The following is a 26,012-nucleotide window of genomic DNA, read 5'->3' as shown; positions in this document are numbered from 1 at the left end:
TCCCTACACACAGGCTCCAGATAACAGTACTACCTGATGTACACAGAATTAGAATTCAATATTGTTATTAACAGAAACATTGTCCCCAGATTGCTTTACTGAAATCTGCTGTCAGTAATTAAGAACAAGGCATCATTTTGCCACTACTTTCTTTGCAGGAAAATCATCCTAAGTGGTACAATTCAATTATCTGTCAGCAGAGAAATCAACTGGAAATGTTCTAAACGCTCTGCACAAAGAGCTACCAAGAAAAGCTGATTTAACTGAGCAAATATTTGTCTCTAGTCTAGCTAGGACATTTTCAATATACTTTTGGTATATGACTGAATATACTGCATATCCAGATATTTAAATAAAGAAAAAAAAAAATCCTGAGGGTTTTTTTACTAGAATTTGGCACTATATAACGTGTTTTGAGACTGCATAGGGAAGCACTTCATGCATCCTGCAGTCCAATCACATCAGTCAGGGGCAAGCTATAGGACATGAGTGATAGACTCCAACTTTCCTTCATAAAGAAAATACCCTGTTGCAGTTTAACACCAGCCAGCAATTAAACCCCTCACAGCCCCTCACCCAGTCTCCCCCAGTGGGATGTGGGAGAGAACTGGAAGAATAAAAGTAAGAAAACTCATGGGTTGAGATAAAGACAGTTTAATAATTGAAATAGAATATAAACACAATAATGAATCTTAATGAAAACAACAGAAAGACAGAAATAACACCCAAGAAAACCAAGTAATGTGAATGAAAAACAACTGCTCCTCACCTGTCGACCGATGCCCAGCCAGTTCCTTAGCAGCAGACCGCAGCCAGCTTTCCCCCTAGTTTACACACTGAGCATGAACTCATATGGCATGGAATATCCCTTGTGTCAGTTGGGATCAGCTGTCCCACCTGTGTCCCCTCCCAGCTTCCTGTGGCTCCCATCCCCCACCTCCAGCTTCCTCACTGGCAGGGCAACAAGCAGCTGAAGGGTACTTGACTGAGTGTAAGCACTAAGCAATAACTAAAATATCAGTGTGCTACCAACATTATTCTCACGCTAAATCCAAAACACAGCATTCTACCAGCTACTAGATAAAAATTAACTCTACCCCAGCTGAAACTAAGACAATATCCACCCATGATTCTATACCATCTTTGTCCTGCCCAGGTCCCGCACCTTCCAATGCATTCCAATTAATCACCACCTCTCCTGTCTTTTGATACATACACACAGATAATCACACCCTTAATCTATAGACCATCACTCTAAAATGTTCATTGAGTTCATTTAATTCACAACCGGGGGCTCCATCTGTCGTAACAGTCCTTCAGGGCAGGAGGATGGTGTGTGATGTCGGATTCTTGCATGCTGAAGGCAGTTCTGATCCACCAAAATTCATTCTTCATTAATCTGGGTGATTCTTACTGTAATACTGTTGATATGGCATACAACAGCCACAGTAGTGACGGCATACAGTATTATACAGCAACTAACATCATGCAAGTCAAATCATTGGTTATTCTCACCCAAAATCAAACCCTCTTGAGGTACACACCGGACTTCCCCACCCTCCCGTATTACCCACCCAGGTCTTTGAGCAAAAGCAATCCCACGAGTGCGTTTGCCTTTGCCTGAGGCAGGAATAACCCAGACTGTCTTCCCCGTATATTTTTTATGTGCACTACAGGGGCTACGGAATATAACAGTTCTGATTGGGCTGGGCCAGCCCTGTTGGCAGATCCCCAAGTGCTGACTAACCAGGTGGCTTTTGCTAAATGTGTATCCCAACGCTTAAAGGTCCCACCACCCATTGCTCTCAGTGTAGCATTTAACAACCCATTGTACTGTTCAATTTTTCCAGTGGCTGGTGCATGACAGGACATGTGATATACCCACTCAATGCCATGCCTGACTCAGCTCTTTCTTATCCATGGTCAAGCTGATCCCTGGATCACAGGTCCATCTATATGTTGCATCACTTTCTTGGTAGCCTGAGGTGTCATGGGCCCACCAGGCTAAAAATAATTCACCCTTATGTTGCCAATCTAAGTCCATCTGAGCCACCTCAATCTTAGCAGCTCTATCCACTTGTTGGTTGTTCTGGCGTTCCTCAGTGGCACGACTCTTGGGAACATGAGCATCTACGTGGCGTACCTTTACCACCAGGTTCTGCACCCGGGCAGCGATATCTTGCCACAGTGCAGCAGCCCAGATGGGTTTACCTCTGCGTTGCCAGTTGCTCTGCTTCCATTGCTGCAACCACCCCCACAGGGCATTTGCCACCATCCATGAGTCAGTACAGAGATAAAGTGCTGGCCATTTTACTCGTTCAGCAATGTCCAAGGCCAGCTGGATGGCTTTCACCTCTGCAAACTGACTCGATTCACCCTCTCCTTCAGCAGTGTCTGCAACTTGTCTCAGGGGACTCCACACAGCTGCCTTCCATCTCCGGTGCTTTCCCACAATACGGCAGGACCCATCAGTGAACAAGGCATATTGCTTTTCACTCTCTGGCAGTTCATTATACGGTGAGGCCTTTTCAGCACATGCTACCACTTCCTCTGGTGATATTCCAAAATCTTTGCCTTCTGGCCAGTCCATGATGAGTTCCAGGATTCTTGGACTGAGATTTCCTATTTGAGCTCATTGTGTGTCTAGTGCAACTCACTTACGTAGCATCAGCTGCATGGCGTGTAGAGGAGACCTTCCCTCTGAACATCCAGCCCAGCACAGACAACCGGGGTGCCAGGAGAAGCTGTGCTTCAGTGCCAGTCACTTCTGAAGCAGCTCGAACTCCCTCGTAGGCTGCCAGTGTCTCCTTTTCAGTGGGAGTGTAGCTGGCATCGGATCCTCTGTATCCCCGACTCCAAAAGCCAAGGGGTCGACCTCGAGTCTCCCCTGGAGCTTTCTGCCAGAGGCTCCAGGTAGGACCATTCTCCCCAGCTGCGGTATGGAGCACATTTTTCATATCTTGCCCAGCCCGGACTGGTCCAAGGGCTACTGCTATCTTGTTTAATCTGTTCAAAGGCTTCTTGTTGTTCAGGGCCCCATTTGAAATTGTTCTTCTTGTAGGTCACTTGCTAGAGAGGGCTTACAATCAGACTGTAATTTGGGACGTGCATTCTCTAAAACCCCAAAAAGGCCTAAGAAAGCCTGTGCTTCCTTTTTACTAGCTGGTGGAGACATGGCTGTTATTTTGTTGATCACATCCCTTGGGATTAAGAAAAAAGTATTAGCAGTATCAATAGTAGCATACCACTTGGCTGAGTAATCCCACAACTGAAGGGTCCTTCAAGAGACTGAGCAAGGTGGACAGTGGCTTAAGTTCCTCTATCTTCAAGGTAACTATAACAAAAGCCCACTGCTATCCTTCTGGGTCCTTGGCATAGACTGTCTCTCCTGAAACAGTCTATGCCAAGGATGCACGGAGCCTCTAGGCCAGTCACAATGAGGTGCTTTTCCTACTCATTCTCATTTCTGCCTGCAGTACAGTCAGCTGTTCAAATTCCCCTGTCACTCCAGAAATACAGATGGGTTCTGCCCCTTGACAGCTTGATGGCATTAGGATACACTGTGCAATTACATCTACTACAGCCTTATACTCACTCCTGTGGGTCTGACGTGCCAGGCCATCTGATCCACAGAGTCCAATATACCCAGATGTCCCCTTCCTCCACCTGGCTGGAGGCAGGGTGCCCTAGTACTGGTAATAGTATTTGTCACTCCCTTCTTGTAAAAACAAATCAGAAGACCCTTTATTAAGATCAGCCCTTCTCTGTCTGGGGAACTGCCCGTGGAAACTGGAGAAGCAATTTTCCTGGAAGAACTCCCTTTTGCAATTGTTTTTTCTTGCAACTCGTGTACCCGTGCCTCTAGGGTTGCAGTAGGTTTTCCATCCCACTTCCTCATATCCTCTCCATGGTCACACAGGTAAAACCATAGGGCACCCCGTGGTGTGTACCCACTATATCCTCTCTCTTGAGCAGAGGAACTCTTATTCCTAGTAGCCAAGACACTGGGCCGTACAGGTGACAAGTAGGATATGTCCTCTCTGAATTGCTGGAACTCATAGGACAGTTTCTCCTAAGCCAAGACAAGGGAGGAAGAGAGACATGCTTCGTAATGCCAGAGCCAGCCAGCCAATTCATCCACTGTTTGTCCCTCTCCATCCTTCCACCTCATTACTGCCAACGAGTTAGCATAGAGTGATGGTACACTCTTTACAAACTTCCGCCACATGTATCGTGTGCACCTGACTTCATCTGGGTCTTTGGGTAACTTCTCATTGTCATCATAAATCACCTCCAGCACAGCTAATTCCCTCAGGTACTGGATACCTCTTTCTGCGGTGGTCCACCTGCCTGGGTGACATACAACGTCCTCCTTGAATGGATACCGCTGCTTCACGCTTGACGGGGTCGTCTCCAGAGGCTGAAGGCTTGTGCTCCTTTTCCAATTGATTTGTCAATGCCTTCTTTCCTAGAAAGGGGTCCCAGCCACTTGGCTTCTCTACCCTCCAATTTCACACTACTCGCCCCATTATCCCAGCATCGGAGCAGCCAGGTGAGAATGTGCTCGCCTGGATGACGACTGAAATCTTTTTGCATATCTCACAGCTCACTCAGGGATAGGGATTGGGTGGTTACTGCCTTGTTCATGATTTCTCTCTCTTCGTCCTTCTCCTCCTCCTCTTCTTTTTCCTCCTCCTCCTTCTCATCTTCTTCTTCTTCTGGTGATGGCTCTGCTTCAGAGGATTCTGTCTCACCCACTTCCTCCCCTACTAGATGAGCTGACTTTTGCTCCCAATATGTCTTCTTGTGTATAGGGACAACTGATACTGGCACAGTTTGGTTCCCTGGTTCAGCTGCACTGCCTGGACTGGGGGTTGAAGGAACTACAGTGTCTGTTGCAGGGGCTGGAGTAGCCTGGAGGAGAAGGTGAAGGAGCGAGAGAAAGTGTTTCCCCTTCTCTCCCCCATAGATTGGCTCTCCAAGGCAATCATTAATAGTTCCTGAGAGATGGCTCTCGAAGTACAGAGATAACGCCAATGCTGAGTACAAACACCAGATTAGCCTCACACCTAGTAATTTTATCATACTATAAGCCAGTGTTATCTAGTACATCAACATGATAGCCTTAACCCAGACCCCAGAGGTGATAAACAGCATAAAAGGAACAAATACAGCAAGTAAGGGCCTACAGAACTCTGAGGACAAGCACATGAGTCCCATGCAGGCACCAGAAAGGACTGTCATGGTTTAACATGAGCCAACAACTAGGGCCCACACAGCCACTTGCTCACTATCCCCCAGTAGGATACAGAATTGTATCCTGCAGGGGACAGAACTAGAAGGGCAAAAGTAAGAAAACTTGTGGATTGAGATGAGAACAGTTTAGTAATTGAACTAGAAGAGTTTAATAATTGAAATAAAAGATAATAATAAATTGTATTAAATTGTTATTTAACAAAAGGAGAGAAATAACACCCAAGAAAACCAAGCAATGTGAATGAAAAACAACTGCTCCTCACCTGCCGACCGATGCCCAGCCAGTTCCTGAGCAGCGGCCCCCAGCCAGCTTTCCCCCTAGTTTACACACTGAGCACGAACCCATATGGCATGGAATATCCCTTGTGTCAGTTGGAATCAGATGTCCCACCTGTGTCCCCTCCCAGCTTCTTTTGCCCCGCCCTGCCCCAGCAGGGCAGCACAAGAAGTTGAACAGTCCTTGACTGAACATAAGCTCTAAGCAGTAACTAAAACATCAACGTATTATCAACATTATTTTCATCCTAAATCCAAAACACAGCACTCTACCAACTACTAGGAAAAAATTAACTCTGCCCCATCCTAATCCTAACCTGACACCCATCCTAATACATCAAAAGGCCTTCTTCTTATGGCCACAGCAAGGAAGAGATGTGTGTAACTCATATCACACACCACTGTGAGATTCCAACTAAGTCAGATGTCACAAACATAGACAGAACATACACTAGACTGCCAAAACTAGTTTGGTGCTTCTGACTGCAACATCTTCCCAGAGGTAAAATCTGAACCATAATACTTCATTAAGCTAAACTGGATCCACCAGTGCTTCTGGGTAATCTTACCCCATCCCCCTCACTCATTATTAGCAAGCTTAGTTCTGTGGTAAGCAAAGAAGTTATTTTAGGTGCAAGGTCTTACAACCTACCTGTGTGGGGAAAGGTACCTGGATGCGCCCTTCTAGGATGTTGTCAGTGGTGATCTCTACTGAACGAGTTAGCTGCAGATCCTGTAGAATTACATGATAAGGAACTTGAGGGAACATCTCCTGAATCTGATGGGCCTGGAGAAAGCAAGGTTTATATAGTCAGGATCAGCAGTAAACAAAAGTTCGCTGGTAAGTATCTCAACAGAAAGACAGACAAAAAAAAAAACAGCCCAGACATGCTGTTTATGATATGATAACCCACACAAGAGAAAAAAACCCCATACTGATACTGACTTACAGGGCAATAATAACTCTAATGAAGCCAACAGCAAAACTCCATAGAGACACCACATGACCCTGAAAATTTAGATTCCTGAACAGTGTTTGTAGATGCACAAAGGTTTCAAAAGCTTCCTTACCCTATATTTATGACAGCCTTTTTAAGAAAGATCTATACAAAATTCACAAGTGACTGAAAGTTAGATCGACACACACACAAAAAAAAAAAAGTATTTTTCTTTGTTTCAGATGGATTACAAAATGGTACTGGTAAAGACAAGTGGAATATGTTTTAAAAACCTATTCTGCCTACAAACTACCTTAACAGGATCTGAAAGCTCAAGTAAATTCAACTGAGTTGTCAGGGAACTGTTACTATTGAATTTCAAGCTACTTAAATAATACCAAAATTAAATATATAAAAGTAAGGTAGGGAGAGATATGTAAACAGTAAGAATGGAAGGAGTTTTTAGAGCAAAGCAAAAATAATGCATCAGCTGACAGTGAGTTCAAACACAAGCAACCACAGCAAACCTAACTCTGCATTGTACTGACTTCTGACCAAAACAACTGATTTAGCATTTCAGCCTCTGGCTTTTCCCTCCAAATACTTCCCTAGGTTTTTATTCAGTAACACACAAGAGAGTTTCACTTACTTTCTATTAAAAATGTGTAACATTTCAATAGTTTGCTAACCTGGGTCTTTCCATTAAACAGGGCATGTTTATAAGTTGCTACTGTACTTTCAATAATACACAATGCTAATAAATCATTGCTCATCTCTAACAAAAACCCATTTGTGTCACTGTGCCCAGCAAGAGGAAATCTAAACTGACCTTAGATAGAGAGCTCCTGCATATTTACCTAGTAAATCATCTGCCAATATCTTACTGCTCCCTGCCCACCCTGCCCCAAACCCCCTACAAACTGTGGCCTTATCCTCTTGAGATTTGAACAGTGATAAAGGCTACAGAAGAGATATCACATTCAGAGATTCATTTTCCTGAAATAGTTCACTGAACATTTATTAACATGCTATAGCACACATTAGTTTTAAGAACTCCAAGGAAACAGCACTTCTCAAACTAAATGAATCAAGTGTGTTTCATGAGGCCATACCCTCTCTTTTCGCACTATATTAGAGTATGAAGTAAACAAACATGGGATTTGATGCTCAACACTCCTGTCATCATCATGAATCAGCAAGAGCTGGAGATACAGACAGCCCCATCTCACACTGACAAGACGTTCAAACAGAAACAGGTATGTTTGGAGCTTAGTGCTACTAAAAATAAATACAAAAAACATCAAAAGCTATAGAATAGGTTTGATTAGTTACCACTTGACTAACAGCTAAATCCTGTGGTTATAGACTCACACCCTTTGCTACTGCAAGTTGTGAGTGAAGTACTCAAAAAAAAGCTAAAGTTGCACTAGGCAAGCTGAGGAAAAGGAGTCTACCTATCTACTGGGAAAGTACACATAATTTTTCTTCCTCATTTACCTACCTCCAGACCTGTTCTTTTATATTTGCACATTTGACCCAAAGCATAGCCCTAATCTCGCTAAAATAAAGCTCCTCTCACTCAAAACCTCCCACCTTTCATGTAGTATCTAAACACTGTTCTGACTTCCTTCCCCTTATGTTCTCCATCTACATGAACCTCTTCCCTCCCCAACACAAATAGGAAGGCTAAGGTGCAAACTAGTGAAGCAGTCTTACCATAGCATTAAGCTGAGAGTTGCCGGTTTGTGTGATACCGAGGATGTTTGTTGTGTGCATCACTTCTACTGAAAAACTGGGCAGCCAGCTGGCAATTCGAGAGCCTAAGAACAAGAAATCACCAAGAAAGTCAAGCAAGAATCTGAGGTTTTCAACAGGCAAAGTACTTCTACATGCATGTATCGTAAGTCTTCAGAAAGACCACAGGTAGATAAGGGAAGCTCTGCAGTGCAATCCGTCCCTAAGTTCTCCCAAACACAGAGATGGCTGCAGTGAATCAGTAACTGCCAATGCTCTCTTCAAACACATGTCATAGTGGCTTGCCAATCTGAGGGACAGAAGAGGATCAAGGAAACACATCCTTCTTTTCTTGTTTTAGTGTTCAATCAAATAAGGCAGAGCCAAATTCAGTTCTACAGTACATGAATAGCTCCAGCAATCTTACTAAAAAAAGGCCAGTTTCTAAGCAGGCTGAATCTGGTCCCGAAATGGGTCAGCTGCAAGTGGCTGGTGTCACTGACAAAATATCACTACAAAGGGACATAGTAACTGAACAAGAAGTGACTACTGCAATTGTGCGTTTAGGCTCAACAGAACAGGGCACGTGGCTGGCTTCCTCCTCCTTCTGCATTTCCCTTTAAGTAAATACAGGGTTTGCCCTGTGCCACTTCTCTTTCTATCTCCACAGCAATTCTGGAGGTCTCCAAGCCACAGGAGAGCACTGGGTAGGACAGCTATCAAGAAACAGAGTGGTAGCCTAAACCTAAATGTCCTTTGGAGACGTAAAGCACCGCAAAAGTGGGAGCCATCCAAGAAGTTATCTGCCAGTCTTAGCACACCTAGAAATGTCTGTCCCTTCTCCGCCTGTTATTGTCCTCCCACAACCTTCAAAGATTGCAAAACCAGTACAGATGAAGAAGGGGTCGCTGTGTAAGTCTGCAGCATCCCAGCAACATAGAATCATAGAATGGTTCGGGTTGGAAGGGACTTTAAAGCTCATCCAGTTCCAACGCCCGGCAACAGGCAGGGACATCGGGGGGTCTCCCCAGAGCACAACAGAGAGGGAGAATCCCCTCCCTCGAACTGCTCCTCAAAGGGGTTTCTGGACTGCAAATGCACACATAGGGAGCTTCTCATCAGCCAACACCCCAAAGTCCTTCTCCTCAGATCTGCTCTCAATCCAGTCTCTGCCCAGCCTGTGTCCATGCTTGAGACTGCCCCAACTCAGGTATAGGACCTTGCACTTGGCCTTGTTGAACTTCATGAGGTTTGCTTTGCTAGAACTTACAACACACCACTGAAAAAAACCCTGTCCTAGTTACATGATTCCTTGTAAGAATAAGCTTCTGCACCTAACCAAGCATTTTAAGTTTCTTGTAAATTAAGTGGAAAATGGACTTTTGACAACCTCCCATTTAGCTAAGGGATAGGGGAAAGATCAACTTGAAGACTGCACCACAGAGGTTTTTTTTCCCTCTTTGACTGACACTGATTAACTGCTACCTGGTAACAAAATAAGACGCATGAATTTCCCATGCTGCTCATCAACGTGACAGGCAATGAATAAATGCTGGTATTAAAACTGCTAACCACAATAAATCAAGAAAAAGAGAGCATTTGTACAAAATCTTTCAACAAATCTTTGTAGCTCTGGACAACCCCAGAGACACATTATCTGAGCTCTTGCAAAAGAACTGTAAGAAACATACACATATCTGACAAATGCAAGCAGAAGCATGGTTTGAGTTTCAACTGAAGCATGGACGGAATGCCCTTCTACAGAAGGCTGTTGCCTTCACTTATTAGCAGAACTACATGTCAAATCTGCTTAGCTCACCATCAAAGTGGAAGAAGTGATTGTGCTGGTTCAAGCGCGGTCTGCCTTCTGCTACTGCCACAGGGCCCAGATTCTCATCCATATTTTCCCTTTGGTGATCCTCCCTCACATGATGGCTGTCACTGATATTAAGAGACATTCTGCAGGTTGGGCAAGATGTATCTTGTTCCAGCCAGGACCGCAGGCATGAGCTGACAGGAAAACAGGAATACGATGAGCTTGCAGCATTTTTCCAAGACACCAGTATCACAAGTACATCAAGCAGCTGTAACAGATTCTGTACAGAACATTAGCGCACAGACTGCTCAAATAATTTGTGAGGTACACTTGATGAGCCCCTGATGGCTCTGGCAAAGGTTTCTCATTTCTTTCAGCTGAAAACACTCAAGTGTTTACTTTTTATAAACAAGCATGCAGATTTATTACAAACTTAAAACACTCTCTGAGTTTGTCCCTCTAGCTCAGAAAAGCAAGTTTTGCCTGGAAGGGGTAAGAAAGCTGTTCTCTCTCCATCCCATCTGAAAAAGGACAAAATCCAACTGGACAAATATTTAACATACACTAACACATTTTCATAGCAGTTCCGACGGTGTGATGTGGCAATGGCACCCCAAAAGCTTTTCTAATATCTTTTCAACACTATCAATAACCAAATTACCAACAAAGTAAGTACCATCCTGGGAACTCTCAGCTTTATTAATACTAATGAGTGCTGTACTATTACAATGCTTACTTAATTTTGAACATTTGCTGTCTTGCAGAAAGTGAGAAGCATTTGAATTGCAGGTTTAAACACTCAGAGCTGTGCCTGCTTTTTGATTCACACTGATATGACCAAATTGTGGTATTTGTTGGCAAGTTGAATCTGATTTTCAGTATGGAAGTACTGAATTTCAAAGAACTGAACACTTCTCTCTACTACAACACATACTTCACACTTCAAGGGTGGGATTTGTTCCAGAAGAAGCTCTCCAAACAGTTTAGAAAGATTTAGAAAGTTTAGAAAGAATCCCAGACTAGTTTAGGTTGGAAGGGACCCTAAAGCTCATCCAGTTCCAACACCCTGCCAAGGGCAGGGACAACTTCCACTAGAGCAGGTTGCTCCAAGCCCCGTCCAACCTGGCCTTGAACACTGCCAGGGATGAGGGAGCCACAGCTTCTCTGGGCAACCTGTGCCAGGGCCTCACCACCCTCACAGGGAAGAATTTCTTCCTAATGTCTAATCCAAATCTACCCACTTTCACTTTAAAACCATTCCCCCTTTTCCTGTCACTACACGCCCTTGTAAAAAGTCCCCCTCCAGATGTATTTTAGAATCACAGGTTAGCCTGAGTTGGAAGGGACCTTCAAAGCTTATCTAGTCCAACCCCCCTGCAATGAGCAGGGACATCTTGAACTAGATCAGGTTGTCCAGAACTACATCCAGCCTGGCCTTGAAGATATGCAAAAAGGTCAAATAAACTTGTAGCCTGGCCTTGGAGATAAGCAACAAGGTCAAATAAACTTGTTTCCCAAATTGTGTATTTGCAAATAAAGGCACAGATCACAGGTTTAGGCTGACAGAACAAGGAAAAAGTCCTAATTGAAGGACTATTGCAAAGTCAAGAGTACAAACACTCCACACAGGTCCCAAAGCTGTGGCCTATAAACACACTGCCAAAGTGTTCTCCATCATATTTACATGGAGGGATATGCAGTGTTCAGAAATTACAATGATGGGTTTCCCAGAATCAAAGCACTACAGTAAAGATCTACCATCTTGATCATCAGCACAGTCAGCATGTTAGCATTGCCAATGCTGTCCAACTTCATCTCCATCAGCACAGCAAAACCACCCTGCACACAGCAGACTCAAACCTTTGCTAGAGTTGTACTCAAAAGGTCACCTGTGAAACAGGCAGGGTGACACAAGATACCGCCAGGCTGGTGCTCCTCAACAGCTCAACCAGTGAGATGCTGGAAGGGGCACTGACCCCTAGCAGGCTGCATCAGCACCAAGCCCTAAAGGCTTGCAGTAAGCCCACCGTGGTTATATCCATTTTGTGCAACACAGGCAGAAAGGCTTGGTTGCCTGAAGCCTCTCAGTAGAAGGATAACTAGCAACAGGTCAAGGATGGCAACGCTTCAGAGCAACAACTCTTTTGAAACTGACTGCTTCCTAGAAGATAAAGGAAAGAGTTTTAACAGAGCCCAAAATATTCAGACACCTACTCCCACGAAAATTCCTTAATACTAAGGCACAGAATTGATCGCAACTATGTGAATTTTCCCTGCCATCTTCTTTTCTACTCCAAATAAATGGCCATGAAAAAGCATGCCATGTAATTGAGAATGGACACAATGCTTAGCCTGTTGGCAAAATCACCAGGTTTTTATGAGGATAGAAGCCATTCTTAGGTTGTAAATAAGGTTGTTAATTACATCTGGTTTTATATGCACATGTAAGTCATCCACTGTAACAGGTTAACTCCCTAAATGCACAAAGGAATTAAGTGTAACTTAGCTTCAGGAAAAAACACAGAAGGATCCGTTTAGATACAGAGAAAACAATTGTGAAAATAAGACCTTGGGCTTCTCAAGTACTCAGTAGGTGATAAGATATTCATATGATTCAGTAGCACTGGAATAGGAGCGTGCTACAGAGGCACATTATCTCATTAGAGACTTCTTGGAACACAGATAAATATTTATGGCAAGGGCTGTCACAAATGACAACAAATTAGCACACAGATTACAACCTCTGGTTTGACAGTTGCCACAAAAAGTAAAAAGCTCTTTGCAGAAAGTAACTTGCCTATATGGTGGAACAGGGACAATCTAATGGACCATACATGTTAATCACATGGAACTTCAGGAATTCCTGATTCAATCTCTACATCTCCTTTCATTTTTAACTACAAGTATGAAAACGTAAGCACTGCTACAGAAGATCTAAGAAAAGAACATCTAGCACAGCACGCTGTCTCCACGAGCAACTGCTACTATACACTACCTACTGAGCGTAAGACACAGGATATACAGAGATCCTTTAGCCAAAATCCTCTCATTTCCAACTACCAGCTGCTTAGGGGCCTCTTCAGCTAATTTGGTAACCCTCTTTTACAGCCCAGATGGACTCATCCCCCCCATATCAGACCTGGCCTCAACAACTGTCCTTGGAGCCTCACCAACATGCAAGCACCACACCATACAAAAATATTCCCTGTTCTCTTTTTAAAGCTGGTATTTGAAAGTTACTTAAGGACCTAACTAACTCCACTTTTCCTTCCTCATCCAAAAATCAACACACCCTCATGGAATAGCTGATGAGTAGGATAAAGTAAGGGCAAAAAGAATGTGCTTTACCCAGTAGTTACACAGCAAGGCAGGATACAGAGTTGTAACTGAGGTACCATAACTCAACACTACCTCCCACTAGTTGACAAGATGCATAATCTTAGTTTGGGGTGGGAGAAAGAATGCACCAGGTGAAACAAATCAAACGTGGAAAAAACTGATGTGAACATGACTTTGTGCTTTGTTATTAGCAGAACAAGATGACCCAAGCAGTAAGCATGCACAGCTTTGCTGATGGTTCATTACTTGTCATCCTGCTGCAACTTTCAGACATGTCCATAGCTCCCTTCCTTTCTACAGTCAGGTGCACCCTTCTCCAGCCCCAGAAACATACTTGTGGAAGAAGTGCCCGCAAGGCAGTTTGCGTGCAGACTGCATGGAGTCCCAGCAAATGGCACAGTCGTCATTATTGGCTGCTAGTTCCTCCGGTGTTGCAACTGCAAACCTACAAAGAAGAAAAAGGAAGAGACAGAAGTAATGACTACAACAGCTCAGCATGGCCTCCTGTCTAGAGGCTCCCACACTGAGAAAGCCTTATCCTCCACATTAACTTTTCTGACACACATTTTTTTTGCACAGACCATACATCCCAAGAGCAAAAAGTTTTGACTTAGTATCTTCTAAGATGTATAATGAGGTTGAGAACCTAAAATTATAATCTGTCTAGATCTGGCTTGTGTCATTTTTCTAAATGAGTTTTCATAGCTGTACCCATTAAGATGTCTTTCTGGGATCATAAGCATTTATGGTCTGACAAATTTTGGTCTCAGATTTTTTGAACCCCCATTTCTCTTTAATCTTTTATTTTCTTCTTGAACCACAGCACCATGCAAGCAGCTACTACACAGCACCCAAACACAGATAATATAGAGATGAACTGTTTAACAACATTTCACAGTACTGCTGGCGTGGAATATACCTGAAGAACAACTACCAAAAGGCAGGGAGCTTGCTGCCATTGGCAGGTTCAAGAGGAAGCTAGAACACGGTTCTTCCAGAAAAATCAGAATGACAGAAACACATCAAGTCACTCAGACAAGAAGTCTAAGGCACCTGCAACTCAAACAGCTTTGTGAGCAGCTTAAAGTGGTTTAGTGGCTGCATCTTACTAAAAAGAGACAAAGCATTGTGGATGAACTTTATTATGCAGCTCTTAACCTGATATTACAGCCATTCAATGACTCCTCATCAAAAAAAAAAAAAAAAAAACCTTGTGAATTTCTATAGGAGTCAGATTTCTTTCTTCATGTGGACTACAGCAGAAGGCATGAGCACCAGTAAAACCCACAAAGTCCACAAGGAAAATGGTACAGCTATGTACAGAAAGAGCAAAACTTTCTGCTGCTCTTAAAAGTCATGGCTAGGTTATGAAAACATGGGATCAGAGACGCAGTCACATCTGGCACAATACTAGGTTTTAGTAGGCCTCCCAATTCCTCTATATTGCCTCACTAGAGAGGTATGGACTAAAGTAATCTAAAGTGATCTCAGCTCCCCTACAAGTACAGAGTCTTTTAGAGTTGGCTTCAGGTTTAATAGATACATACCCCTAAAGCAAAAAGCAGATTGTAAATAATATTTTGATTTCAATATCTGAATAGTATGGCCTAATAAAATTAAAAGCGTTTATTTCTATCACAGCCAAACCCAATAACTGACAACTAAAACAGGCAGAGTTCTGTAGAGATTATGTCACCCCCTCATGGTAGTATACAAGAAAATGCAGGAGAGAAAAACTGGTCTGGGGAGTTCACATGTTGCCAGTAATAGTTTATCAGTAATATTGCTATTATAAAAGTCAATCCTACATATCTGTTAACACCAGAAAGCATGTCCCCAGTATCAAATAAAATGGGTAAAAATGCACTCCTAAGTGTAAAGACTTAAGAGCTGGATTTGCAAGATTGCATGTCTCCAGCTTGCATCATGTATGAAAGGAACCTAAAGGAATCTCAGTTTCTTCATCAGACTCCTCTCTCCGACATTCCAGGGCAAATAAGAGGCTCACCTAGCTTCCATATTTCCAACCACACGGAGATAGTTCTTATGCCGCCGAATTCTTCGTTGAACCTCGTGAAACAGGTAGCGTAGCTGCATGAAAATCACGAGGCTTGCCATTGACAACCAGATATTACCAAAGAGCTTCAGGAAAAAACAGAAGGGTGATTATAAACTATCACGAAGAATTGCACCAGGTCTTACGAGGAAAAGAAACTGAAAAACCAGCACTGAAGAATTTTTCTTTCACTAAGACATTCGGACTAACCACACATAGCCAGGTTGGACAGGACTTGGAGCAACGCGGTCTAGTGGAAGGTGTCCCTGCCTGTGGCAGGGGGTGGAACGGGATGAGCTTTAAGGTCTCTTCCAACCCAAAACAGGTTACGACTTTACATTCACAGGTATTATCACTCATTCCATCTTCAGATACAACTTAAGCAGCAAAGCATTTATAGTAAGAATAAACTGTATTTGGTCCTGTGCAACTTAATGTCCCCTGCTGCCAATGAAAATAAGTCAGGCTGCTATTACTTAATAGCAAAGCTAATTAAACACCTATTAAACAGGTTATTACACAGTATTTAATACTCCATAACCAAGTTATTTGTGAGGACTCCGATTACACAAGAGGAAAGAATGCCAGAAACCACCCCCCGTACATTTTCCTCTTTATTTAAGTAACTTTAATATTTGGTTCCTAAAATAAGCAAAGCAACAAAATATAAAAAATACATATACCCAGTACCCTTTATTTTAAGGCCAGTCTATTTGCTCAACCTTACATCCAGTATTTCATACCAGCATATGAATGTGATGCATCAAGTCCAGTGAAAGCAAGGTGAGCTCCATGACAAAATCGGTGTAGTAGACGTAAGTGCCTTTGCCCTCCCACATGCCTTCATGGCTGAGATCCCAGAGGTGAATTATGTATCTGTAAAAGCAGAGAAATTAACATTATTCTGTCTTTTTGTTAAATCTCTAGCATTCAAACTATTTTATCCATTTTACAAAGTTTTTGGATATGTATTCTTTGCCCCTCCTAAGCCCAGTGCCCGCACTCTGTATGTTCCTGAGGGACTTTTCTTTAATGCTATTGGTTTCAAACAGCAACATTTTAAAAAGACAAAAAGCAATCAATCAAAGCTTGGCCCACACTGCTTTACAGATACCATCAGCCGACAAAGATACAGCATTTGCTAAAAATTTCTGCATGTACCGAAAAAGGGATTATAGTAACTACAGACCCACGCTTTTCAGTACATGAGGTGTTTCCCAAGTGAAGCATTACAGTTTGGTGACAGACCCAAAATGCCACCAGTGATCGGACCAAGAGGTTCTGCTCCACATGTCACATCCTACATCTGCACACACGCGTGCATTACAGATACACAGGCATGCTACTCTTCCAAAGCAGAAGCTGTAGAGATTACCCAGTAGTACAACACTAAGTAACATGTATCAACCCTCATACAGCAGCATCAATCCATTTTAATCCATGCCTTGAGCTATTAGCACCCACTAAAGCTATCCATGCATTGCAGAATTCATGCTTAAAAATAGCACAGGCTAAAGTTAACCACCTTTGCCCATCACCAAATGTGCTTTTGCAATTTAACAAGGTAATTATATACACCTCTTAAATCAACATGCTATAGTCACTACCTTCTTCAACAACCATTCTGCAACATGAGCTACTCACCGTAAAATCACATGAGTGGTTCTAACTGTCACAAGCAGAGACTGCAAAACAGGAGAAAAAGGAAATAAAACATACATTAACATTCCAGCAGGGACAGTGGTCCAGAGGCAGGAGCTAAAGGGCTAAACCACATTTATTGCAGCGTATTCACAAGTTCCAACGGTCACTACAGACAACCATGTGCACAACATACCTGTGACAAACATGAAGCTTATAAATAAACATGCAACAGACAGTCCTCGGGCACACAATACTCTCGGAGCACTAACATCACTGCTCTTAAGTCTCTTTTTTTTTTCCCCACTACGTAGAACGTATTACCTTTTTCAGTTCTTACCACTCAGTGAGTGTCAAGACCACAATCCCACCAACTACCTCTCCACACTCCACTGCTCAAGAAAAATCTGAAGAACCAAACAGTAACAGGAATTTGAGGAAGAATCATGGAAGCACTCTCAAATTATATCCCCCCTCGGCTGAGATGTGAAGGCTGCTAAAGTAATGTCTGCCTTTAATCATGCTTACCTCTCTAGGCTAAGTACAGAGAAAAAAGTCTGAGTATATCAGAACTGCTTCCAGAATACCTAACCACATTTCCACAGCTCTTACCACCTCAGAAACACGGGCCCATCACCTCCCTCTAATCCATCAGGCCCACAGTGCCCCTTCCCCTCACTGTATCCTCCCAGTGAAAGAAAATGGGACAGGACAAACCCATCAGAGCCTGCCCTGTAGTTAGCAGGGGCCAATTGACACCAAGATGCAGGGGATTTAGGAGCAACTGAAACCATTTCTGTAAAACTGGACCGATGGCATGCTTTCAGCATAAGTATTAAAAACAAGTACAGAAGAACTATCAAAACCACAAACTTCCCAATACAGTAATAAAGCAGTCGGTTTGGACGCTTTTTTTTCATCTGTAAAAAGCATTCTTAAAACACTCCTATATGTATTTAACCCTTCGTAATATCCAACACACCTGCCAACTGTTTACCAACTGACTTAAAAGTAAGTGTTTCTACAACTATTTACTAGTGCAATCTTTTATCCATAGAAGGGCTTTGGGATAAGATGCTCACATCACTCAAATAACACAAAAAACACATCAAGAAGGTAACAGCAAATCACCTAGCATTCTGTGTTGTTCTCATTACAAACATCTTCCATAAAAAAGTTAAATTAGCACACTAGCTGCTCCTGCAAGGCGCATTACAAGACCGTACTCTGCCTCCTGTTCCCCTGCATGTGGGTACAAGACTACACCTTATTCAAACAAGGTCTCTGGCTATGGGGAAACATTGGACAGACCGCACAGGACAAGTAAACACATCTAAATTCTAAACATGCAAGCAGTGAAACAGAATGATTACCTGAGCTGCTGGATGGACATGCCACTGAGCATAAATCTGTGCCAAAACCAGTACCCGTGGCATAAGGTCTCCAACACGGAAGACATCAGGCAGAAATCTAAAGAGTCTTGTCTTTGCAACTATTAAGAAGTTAGTATTTCCAAGACATGATTTATGCTGGTTAGTGCTGAGGCAGCAAGAGCACCAAAATTTAAAAAGGATAAGCTAGTGAGGACTGCGCCAAGGCCCTGGTCTCTGGTCCCTCCACTGTTTCCAGAAATGCATTTCAGCGCTGACAAGAGAAATGCTTTACAGGAAGTAGAACACTGCCTCACAAGGTACACAACTCCACAATCTGAGGTTCTAAATCTACGGCAGGCCATCTCCAGTACCAACACCTCAGGAGCTCTTGCTCTGCTCAAAACGAACCGCTTATCCGTCATGGACTCCACGAGTACTGGCAGATACTAGTCGCATAGATTAGCACATGACTAGAAGGCACTCAAACCCTGGGATAACAGATGTGGCAAGAAAAGCCTTGCAGGAAACGTACAATTCTAACATTTGAATATCACTATCATCATGCTGCCTTAACTGAGATGTATGAAACAGGATCAGAGGATGGCTGCTATAGGAATGGAGTAATTCCTTCTTATGAAGAAAAGGTACATAGACAGACTGTACATTACTGGACATTACTTGCTATACTATAATTCTCAAATACCACATAGCAAGACAAAAAAGCTCAAGTTTAGTCAGAAAGACTGTCCCTATTGAACCTTCCCTGGGTATTTGCGCATTTCACATCCATCCTCTTCAGGAAAGAAAATGCTGACAAACAATCCAGAACAAGGGAAGCCTAACTAAAACCCAAGAAAAAACATCTATATTGCTTTATTGAAAACACTGAGGCATCAAGCTAAATCAATGTCTGCAGAGTCAGGAGAGAGATGAATAGCTTAATGTAACTTAATGTAATTAAATACACACTAATGGAATACACTTGGCAGGGCCCCCCTTGAACAGCATCACACAAGCCACCACCAGGAAAACATTTTAGTCTGCAAGATTTAATGCATTTTGCTGAAAGCTTGAGGACTGCTGTGAGGTGTCACTGCTAGTACCTCTACAGAGAAAAGCCTAAATGTTTTATTCCACTTACATCACTGCTGGATATTAAGATCAGGGAAACTACTCACAGTTGCCCAATCCATATAAGTCATATTTAAAAAGTTCATGAAAAGGCAAGATGAAATGAGGAAAGATTAAACAGACTAGAGTTCTTTAGCTTGGAAGGAAAGTCAGAAGGGGAACAGGAGAAAAGGCCTATAAAATCACAAATGGTATGAAGAAGAGTAAACAGGGAATGATTCTTTGCAGTTTTTCACCATAAATGTATTAGGTGACAGCCAAGGACATTATCAGACAGAAGATTCAGAACAACTAAAAGAGCTCTTTTGTGTACACAAAGCTGAATTATATGTGGAATTTGTTGCCTTTGGATATTGTGGAGGCCAAAGTATAAATGAGTTCAATAAACAATCAGATAACTTTCCAGAGTCCACCTGAGGCTATCAAACCCAACAGGTTTGTGCAACCCTCAGCTGAGGAGCATTCTCAAGTGCTAGCAGTTGCAAGCAAGGGTAGGAGACCCTTTCCTACCCCATCCCTATAAATCTCCTCTGCTGCCCACCAGCAGCACAGCAGGATGTGTGGATCCATGGCTTAGCTGAGCACCACACGCTTCTGCTGACTAAGCCACTACTTCGCTCATGAGCAGACAGAACAGCTCTCACAGAAATGAACAGCTGGGCCACATCCTGAAACCCAAAACACATACACCACCACAGCACCAACGAGGCAACCCTTCAGTGCTGCAACACTCCCTGATAAACCTACAGCATGCTAACACACACCCAATGCATCCTTCTGCCACACCAAGATAAGAGACACACCACCACCGAGACCCTACTGATTAGAGACACAAATCTTCAATACCCTTCCACTGTGTAGTTAAAAATCTGGCCTTGCATATTCTCTTATATCGGGAAAAGTAAGCTGACATGAAACAACTGAACTGTGGTGTGACCAGCATCATATTATCCTATTATCAGCTAACTAACTTCAAGTATGAATTCAAGATAGGATAAGAAAACCAAACCATACATGCTACTTCTTATCTGTACAAAGATGTGCTAACATGACTGACATGCCAGTTATACCGGTTACCGCCCCACTGCTGAAGATTCCTCTTCCTCAGGCAGAGCGCAATAATCCAACATAACAGTAAAAACATATTGATATTCACTCCACAGATGTTTACTGCATGCTGCCAAGAGTTCAGGAGTCACAAACACATGTTGCTCATCTCAGGTGAGAACTACTCTCGGCACAAACATCATCTCATTCTTTTTGGGGAGAAATTAAATAGGAAATACAACCTCAAAGGAACAGGCTGAGGTGCTCATTTGCACATTACACTTTATACACACACTTTCTCCCTCTCTAGCAGCCATTTCAACTAATCCTTCTTGCAAAGCTCCTAAAGCACAACCTTTACTTTTTCACAGGCTGCCATTTGGTTTCAGCATCATCTTATGGATTTATCCTCGCATTCTCTCCTTCAGACAAAGATTTTTTGAAGGATTAAACTCTAAAGAGAGAAAGCATGCAGATCTGGCAACTAGTCCAAAACACAAAAGTGCATGTTCAGAGTTTCTTCCTTGTGAGAAAGAAAACCCACTGCATGCCAAGATACCCCCACATAAAGGGTGAAAAGCAAAGCAGAAAACACATGTGAAGGAAGTCTCACCTCTGCTGCCATGAAAGCCAATGTGTGCATGCCATGAGTGTAGCCGATAACACTACAGATGAGGGCTAATCCACAGCAGGACAGGAGCATGGCTACGAGCAGGGTCAGGACTCTGATGTGGCTGCTCATGGGCGTGGTAGGAGAAAAGGAAAGCTGCAACACAAATATATAAACACAGAGCAGGTTTAAAGTACTACATCCACCCTGCCTTCCACAGTCATCTCATCAAACAAATCCTCGTCCAAGAAGATCTTTTGCTTTCTAGAATAAAACCAATTTCACAACCTCAACCACACAACGCAGTAATAGATGACACACGATAAAGCTAAAACCACACACCATCCCAAAGCCTCATTCATTTTGCTGTCATTTATATTTAGCAGGCTTTTAAAGCCTGGTGCAATGTCTAGATCACCTGTGCAAGAAAACTGTAGACACTTTCTCCCACAGTAGTTTCTGCATCAAAGCTACAGCATCTGCTTAGGATAAATATGCATTTTAGAAAGACATCCAACCTTAATATGTAGCCTCTAGTTCTTCCAAAGCTATCTTCTTCTGGAAGAAGGAGACATCTCCACCCAAAAATTCAACCTGCAGCTAGAGACTGCTGGAGAGAACCTGCTGATAATAGTAGTCTCATTCAATAACATGCATAGTGTATTAATTCTCTAAACTACCTTAACAGTAGGCTACACCTAGGTTGTCGAAATCAAAGACAACTCAAGAGGCAAAGTATTTAGGTGGTCCAGTCCTTTATTTTCAGGGCAGGAAAGGGAAGAACAGGACAAGGAAAGAAGTAGTTGCCCAAAGCTTCCCTCTGGTCTAATTGATGAAGCTGACTCATATGTTTTGTTTTTAAATTGCTTATCTTCCTCTTTTACATCTGGTTCAGCCCCATATCCCCCTGAGTCTGCGAGGCAGATCACACAAGTACTGTTTGTCCAAGTAAAGAATTACTATATACGCTTTGAATGCAGAAGGAATATAATAAGGATTTTTTCCCACATGAACTTTGTTCTTTCACAGCTTCCCGAACAACACTAAAAATACCAGATGACTGTCTTGTTTGCTTCTGACTCCGTTTTCCTAACCCCAGTCAATCTAGTTTCAAGCTTAGTAGTTAGCTTCTTGTGAAGTAACAGCCTTTACTGGATACTAATTAAAAAAATATAAAATAAAATAAAATGACAAGCACAGCTACCAAAAGGAAATTCACAGATTCAATTTAGTTCAAACTTTTATTGCAGGACAGAGAAACTGAGGAAAATGCACGTCCACTATAGATATTTAAAGATGTTACTGTTAACATTTCAGTTCCTCCTTCCTTGCCTAGTCTTCAATTTCTGCATCTCTACTGAACTTATTCTGGGTATCAAGAGAAACTGGGATGTAGTTTATGGAGGAAGTTGCACTGTATAAAGACAATGTTTGGTAGACGTAAAGTAGCTTGAAACCCGAGTACAGAATCCACAGAAGCAGGCTTCACGGACTAATCCTAGACGGCACCAACCTAAGGGATGTCCTGCTGTCAAGATTCTTTCACTAAGGAGAACTATGAAGACATCTCACAGAGTTACGTAACAGTAATTACAGGGCCCATAGAAGGAGCAATTTAACAAAGAAATAAGTATCGTCAGCTACATTTGCCTCATGGGAAAACTGAAGCAGTACAATTGATGTGCACTTTAAAGCTACTGGGAGGTGCACATGTTCAGCACCGCAGGGTGCAGAAAAGGTCTAAATGATCTGTTTGTAACTGGATCAGGAAGCAGTGCCCAAACCAGAAACTAAATTTGCATGTCCCAGAAAACATCCCACAATTAAAACTCACATATTCAAAGCGATCCTTGCAGAGCTGAACCATAAGATGAAGAAACACGAGTACAGAGAACCAAAGGCACCACATCACTACTTCTTCCACTGTCTGAACATTCAGCACACCAAAAATGAAGATGAACTTGTAGAAAATGAAATTCCAGAATTTATCCTTGAGATGCTGTAAAGGAAAGACATTTGGTTACTGCAGCAAAAGTACTGACAACCCACATGCTGCACCAGGGGAGGTTTAGACTGAATATTAGGTGAGTTTCTTCAAAGAGAGGGTGACCAAGCACTGGAACAGGTTTTCCAGCAAGTGGTGGAATCACCATCCCTGGAAGTGTTCAAAAAACATGCAGACAAGACACTTGGTGACATGGTTTAGTGGTGGACTTGGCAGTCCTCTGTAAAGGTTGGACTTGATGATCTCAAAGGTCTTTTCTAACACAGCTGATTGTATGATTGTAATGGATGGGAACCTAGCTGAGAGTTTAATGTCTCTCAGTCATGAGAGGGAATCAAGTATGGGTTTTGTCAGTGTATTCGGTAGAGTATATATGTTTATGTTCATCGCGACTGTTTGTCCAAAGGAGGTAGGAAAACAGGTGTGCAGCTGTTCTATGACCTTCATACTTGGCTGCACCGGGGCGCCTGGCCAATGCTCTCAGCGTGGACAACAGTGAGATCATGAGAAACTGCACAGCCCCATGAGCAAACAATTACAGATCCAGCATAAAGCTGGTTGTTTTCCTAAGGGTATAAAAGCAGGACCCTCTTATAGACAAAACCGAAGCTTCACCTATGGGTAGACACACCATGTAGGAAAAAAACAAGATGAAAGTAGAAATGTAACAATATGTTAGCAAAAGCCTGCTGCACACACATCTTGAGTATCATTTGTTACCCTTAGCTTAGCACAAACCAAATTTGATCTCAGTTAGATATAAGGAAGAAGTTTTCCCCTGTGAGTGTGATGAGGCACTGGAACAGGTTGCCTCAAGAATCCCTGGCACTGTTTAAAGCCAGGGTGGACAGAGCCTTGGGCAACATGGTGTAGTGTGAGGCATCACTGCCCACAGCAGGGGGCTGGGAACTAGATGATCTTAAGGTCCTTTCCAACCCAAACCATTCTGTGATTATTCATGCCCAAGCAATGCAGCTACTGGGTTGTGAACATAAAGTCCTCTCTCCTAGGAGAACTGCCACGGTTAGTTATACAAAATGCCCAAATAGCCTAGCACCTTGCTTCCAAGAACCTGTCAAAAGCATAGATGATTAACGGAAGATGACAAAGTGTGTTCTTAAAAAGCACAAAGCCTGCAGTGGAGAATAAGATGAATGAGCAATGAAAAAAAAGAACTATTACCACGCACACGCAGTACGAAAGAAACAATATAATGGTCTCAAGCAGCGACAGCAAGCCAGCTCGGTGGGGATAAAAACATTAATGAAATGCTTTGTTAAAGCATTTTGTTAAAGACCATGATGAAATCACCAGAAGTTCAGCTAAGACAGGCCCAGAATTCCTTCACGATGCGGCTGGTTTTGACTCGTCAATATTAATAACCAGCTTTCCTTTACACGGAACAGCAGCATACTCCCACTGCCCAAACACAAATGGATCCACACTGTTCCTGCTTTTCTCTTCAATTTTTAAGACGGTAAAGAACGTCCTTGAAATTATCACTGTTTAAAATTCCACATCCTTGTAGCAGAGTCCGGAAAGTAAATCTGGCCCAATGCAGTTTGATTGTGCCTTGCTTTTAGGAGACTTCACTCAGAGGCTCTATTTGTAAGTAACAAATACAACAGGCTTTGAGAGACCCATGGTTATTAGTGAAACTTTACGTGCCCCAGTTCTGCATGTCAAAAAACATCATAGCTTGATTTCTCCTGAAAAACTACGTTTACACAATTTTTGTTTAAAATGAAAATACGTGAACACACTTCAAACCACTGTTACTGCGTTTACACAGAGCAACTTACGCCTTCGACTTTCCTTTAAAAAAAATACACAGATCCTATTAAAACTGCTGCTGCTACTTTCATCTTTAGCAGGATCCTATTTTTAAAAAGCTTGTGTTTTAATGCTGTATTTTTAAAAACATTTGCACCTAGCCCAAGAGCAAGACTAAACTACCTGAGTTTTTAGCCCTGCTTAACTCCTTTCTCTGGGCATAAGCCCGCTTACTCCCTCATAAACATGAGGGCACATAAACCATCCACTTGGCATATGAGGACATAAAGCACTTTTCCAGCATCACAGCACAAAAAAAGGCACAAGAGGGAACTGAGAATGCCAGTGCTGATAAATGGGCATGAAACACAGTGGAGAAATGCTGCCACGCACAAAGCAAATAGAGCAGAACCCATGTTATAAGTATTCTGAAATATCGCACTTGTAAGAAATCTGACAAAGTTCATTAAGAAAGCAGGATTTTCAAGTTGAGTGTGTGCTTATAAAATACAATAGGAACAGTGAAAAAGTTCCCTTCAGAAATCAACTGGAAGCTTGTGCCTATGGTTATACTAGCTAACCAAATGGTGAGATTTAACCTTACGTGGGCCTAAAATTTACTCTTCCTGTGTACTTCCAGCAGTTCCATACAGAAATGCACAGACACCGGTCACACACCAAGAATCATGAAACACAACATCCAAGGCAACACGTTGCTGTCTTACCTGCCTCTCGCTGACACGGAGAGGACCGAACACCATGCACTGGATGAACTTAGCCACCAGCATCAGGAAACAGCAGGCAGTGTTCACTAGTACCTGGAAAGAAAGCAAGCAGTCACCAACAAATACTTCTGCCCTATTTAGAAGGAGAGGGAGAGAAGGGGAATGAACAATTCTAACAAAACCTGCCATTGTTCACAGAACAGTATTGGTTGTCTGCTTTTTGAGGGGGTGAAATTTAAGCCTGACCAATTCCAAGACACATAGAGAAGCTGATAAGTCACTTAACTTTCTT

At 42.6% G+C, this 26,012-nt stretch overlaps 1 protein-coding gene across 1 annotated transcript in view; it reads right to left on the bottom strand.

The window, feature by feature from the left end:
* Nucleotides 1–25,807, bottom strand: part of AMFR (autocrine motility factor receptor, E3 ubiquitin protein ligase) — a 29,943-nt gene extending 4,136 nt beyond the window's left edge. Inside the window, 10 exon segments of the mRNA XM_010016749.1 lie at nucleotides 6,185–6,319; nucleotides 8,187–8,290; nucleotides 10,024–10,214; nucleotides 13,694–13,804; nucleotides 15,368–15,501; nucleotides 16,159–16,291; nucleotides 17,060–17,100; nucleotides 21,221–21,373; nucleotides 23,052–23,216; nucleotides 25,721–25,807. Coding sequence (XP_010015051.1) covers nucleotides 6,185–6,319; nucleotides 8,187–8,290; nucleotides 10,024–10,214; nucleotides 13,694–13,804; nucleotides 15,368–15,501; nucleotides 16,159–16,291; nucleotides 17,060–17,100; nucleotides 21,221–21,373; nucleotides 23,052–23,216; nucleotides 25,721–25,783 — 1,230 coding nt within the window. The 5' untranslated portion in view covers nucleotides 25,784–25,807.
* Between the last annotated feature and the right edge of the window lie 205 nt (nucleotides 25,808–26,012).

This window comes from Nestor notabilis, unplaced genomic scaffold, assembly GCF_000696875.1.
Source record: "Nestor notabilis isolate BGI_N333 unplaced genomic scaffold, ASM69687v1 scaffold5196, whole genome shotgun sequence".
NCBI lineage: Eukaryota > Metazoa > Chordata > Aves > Psittaciformes > Psittacidae > Nestor > Nestor notabilis.
The sequence above is the reverse complement of the archived record's forward strand: the minus strand, read 5'-3'. Positions and strand labels throughout refer to the sequence as shown.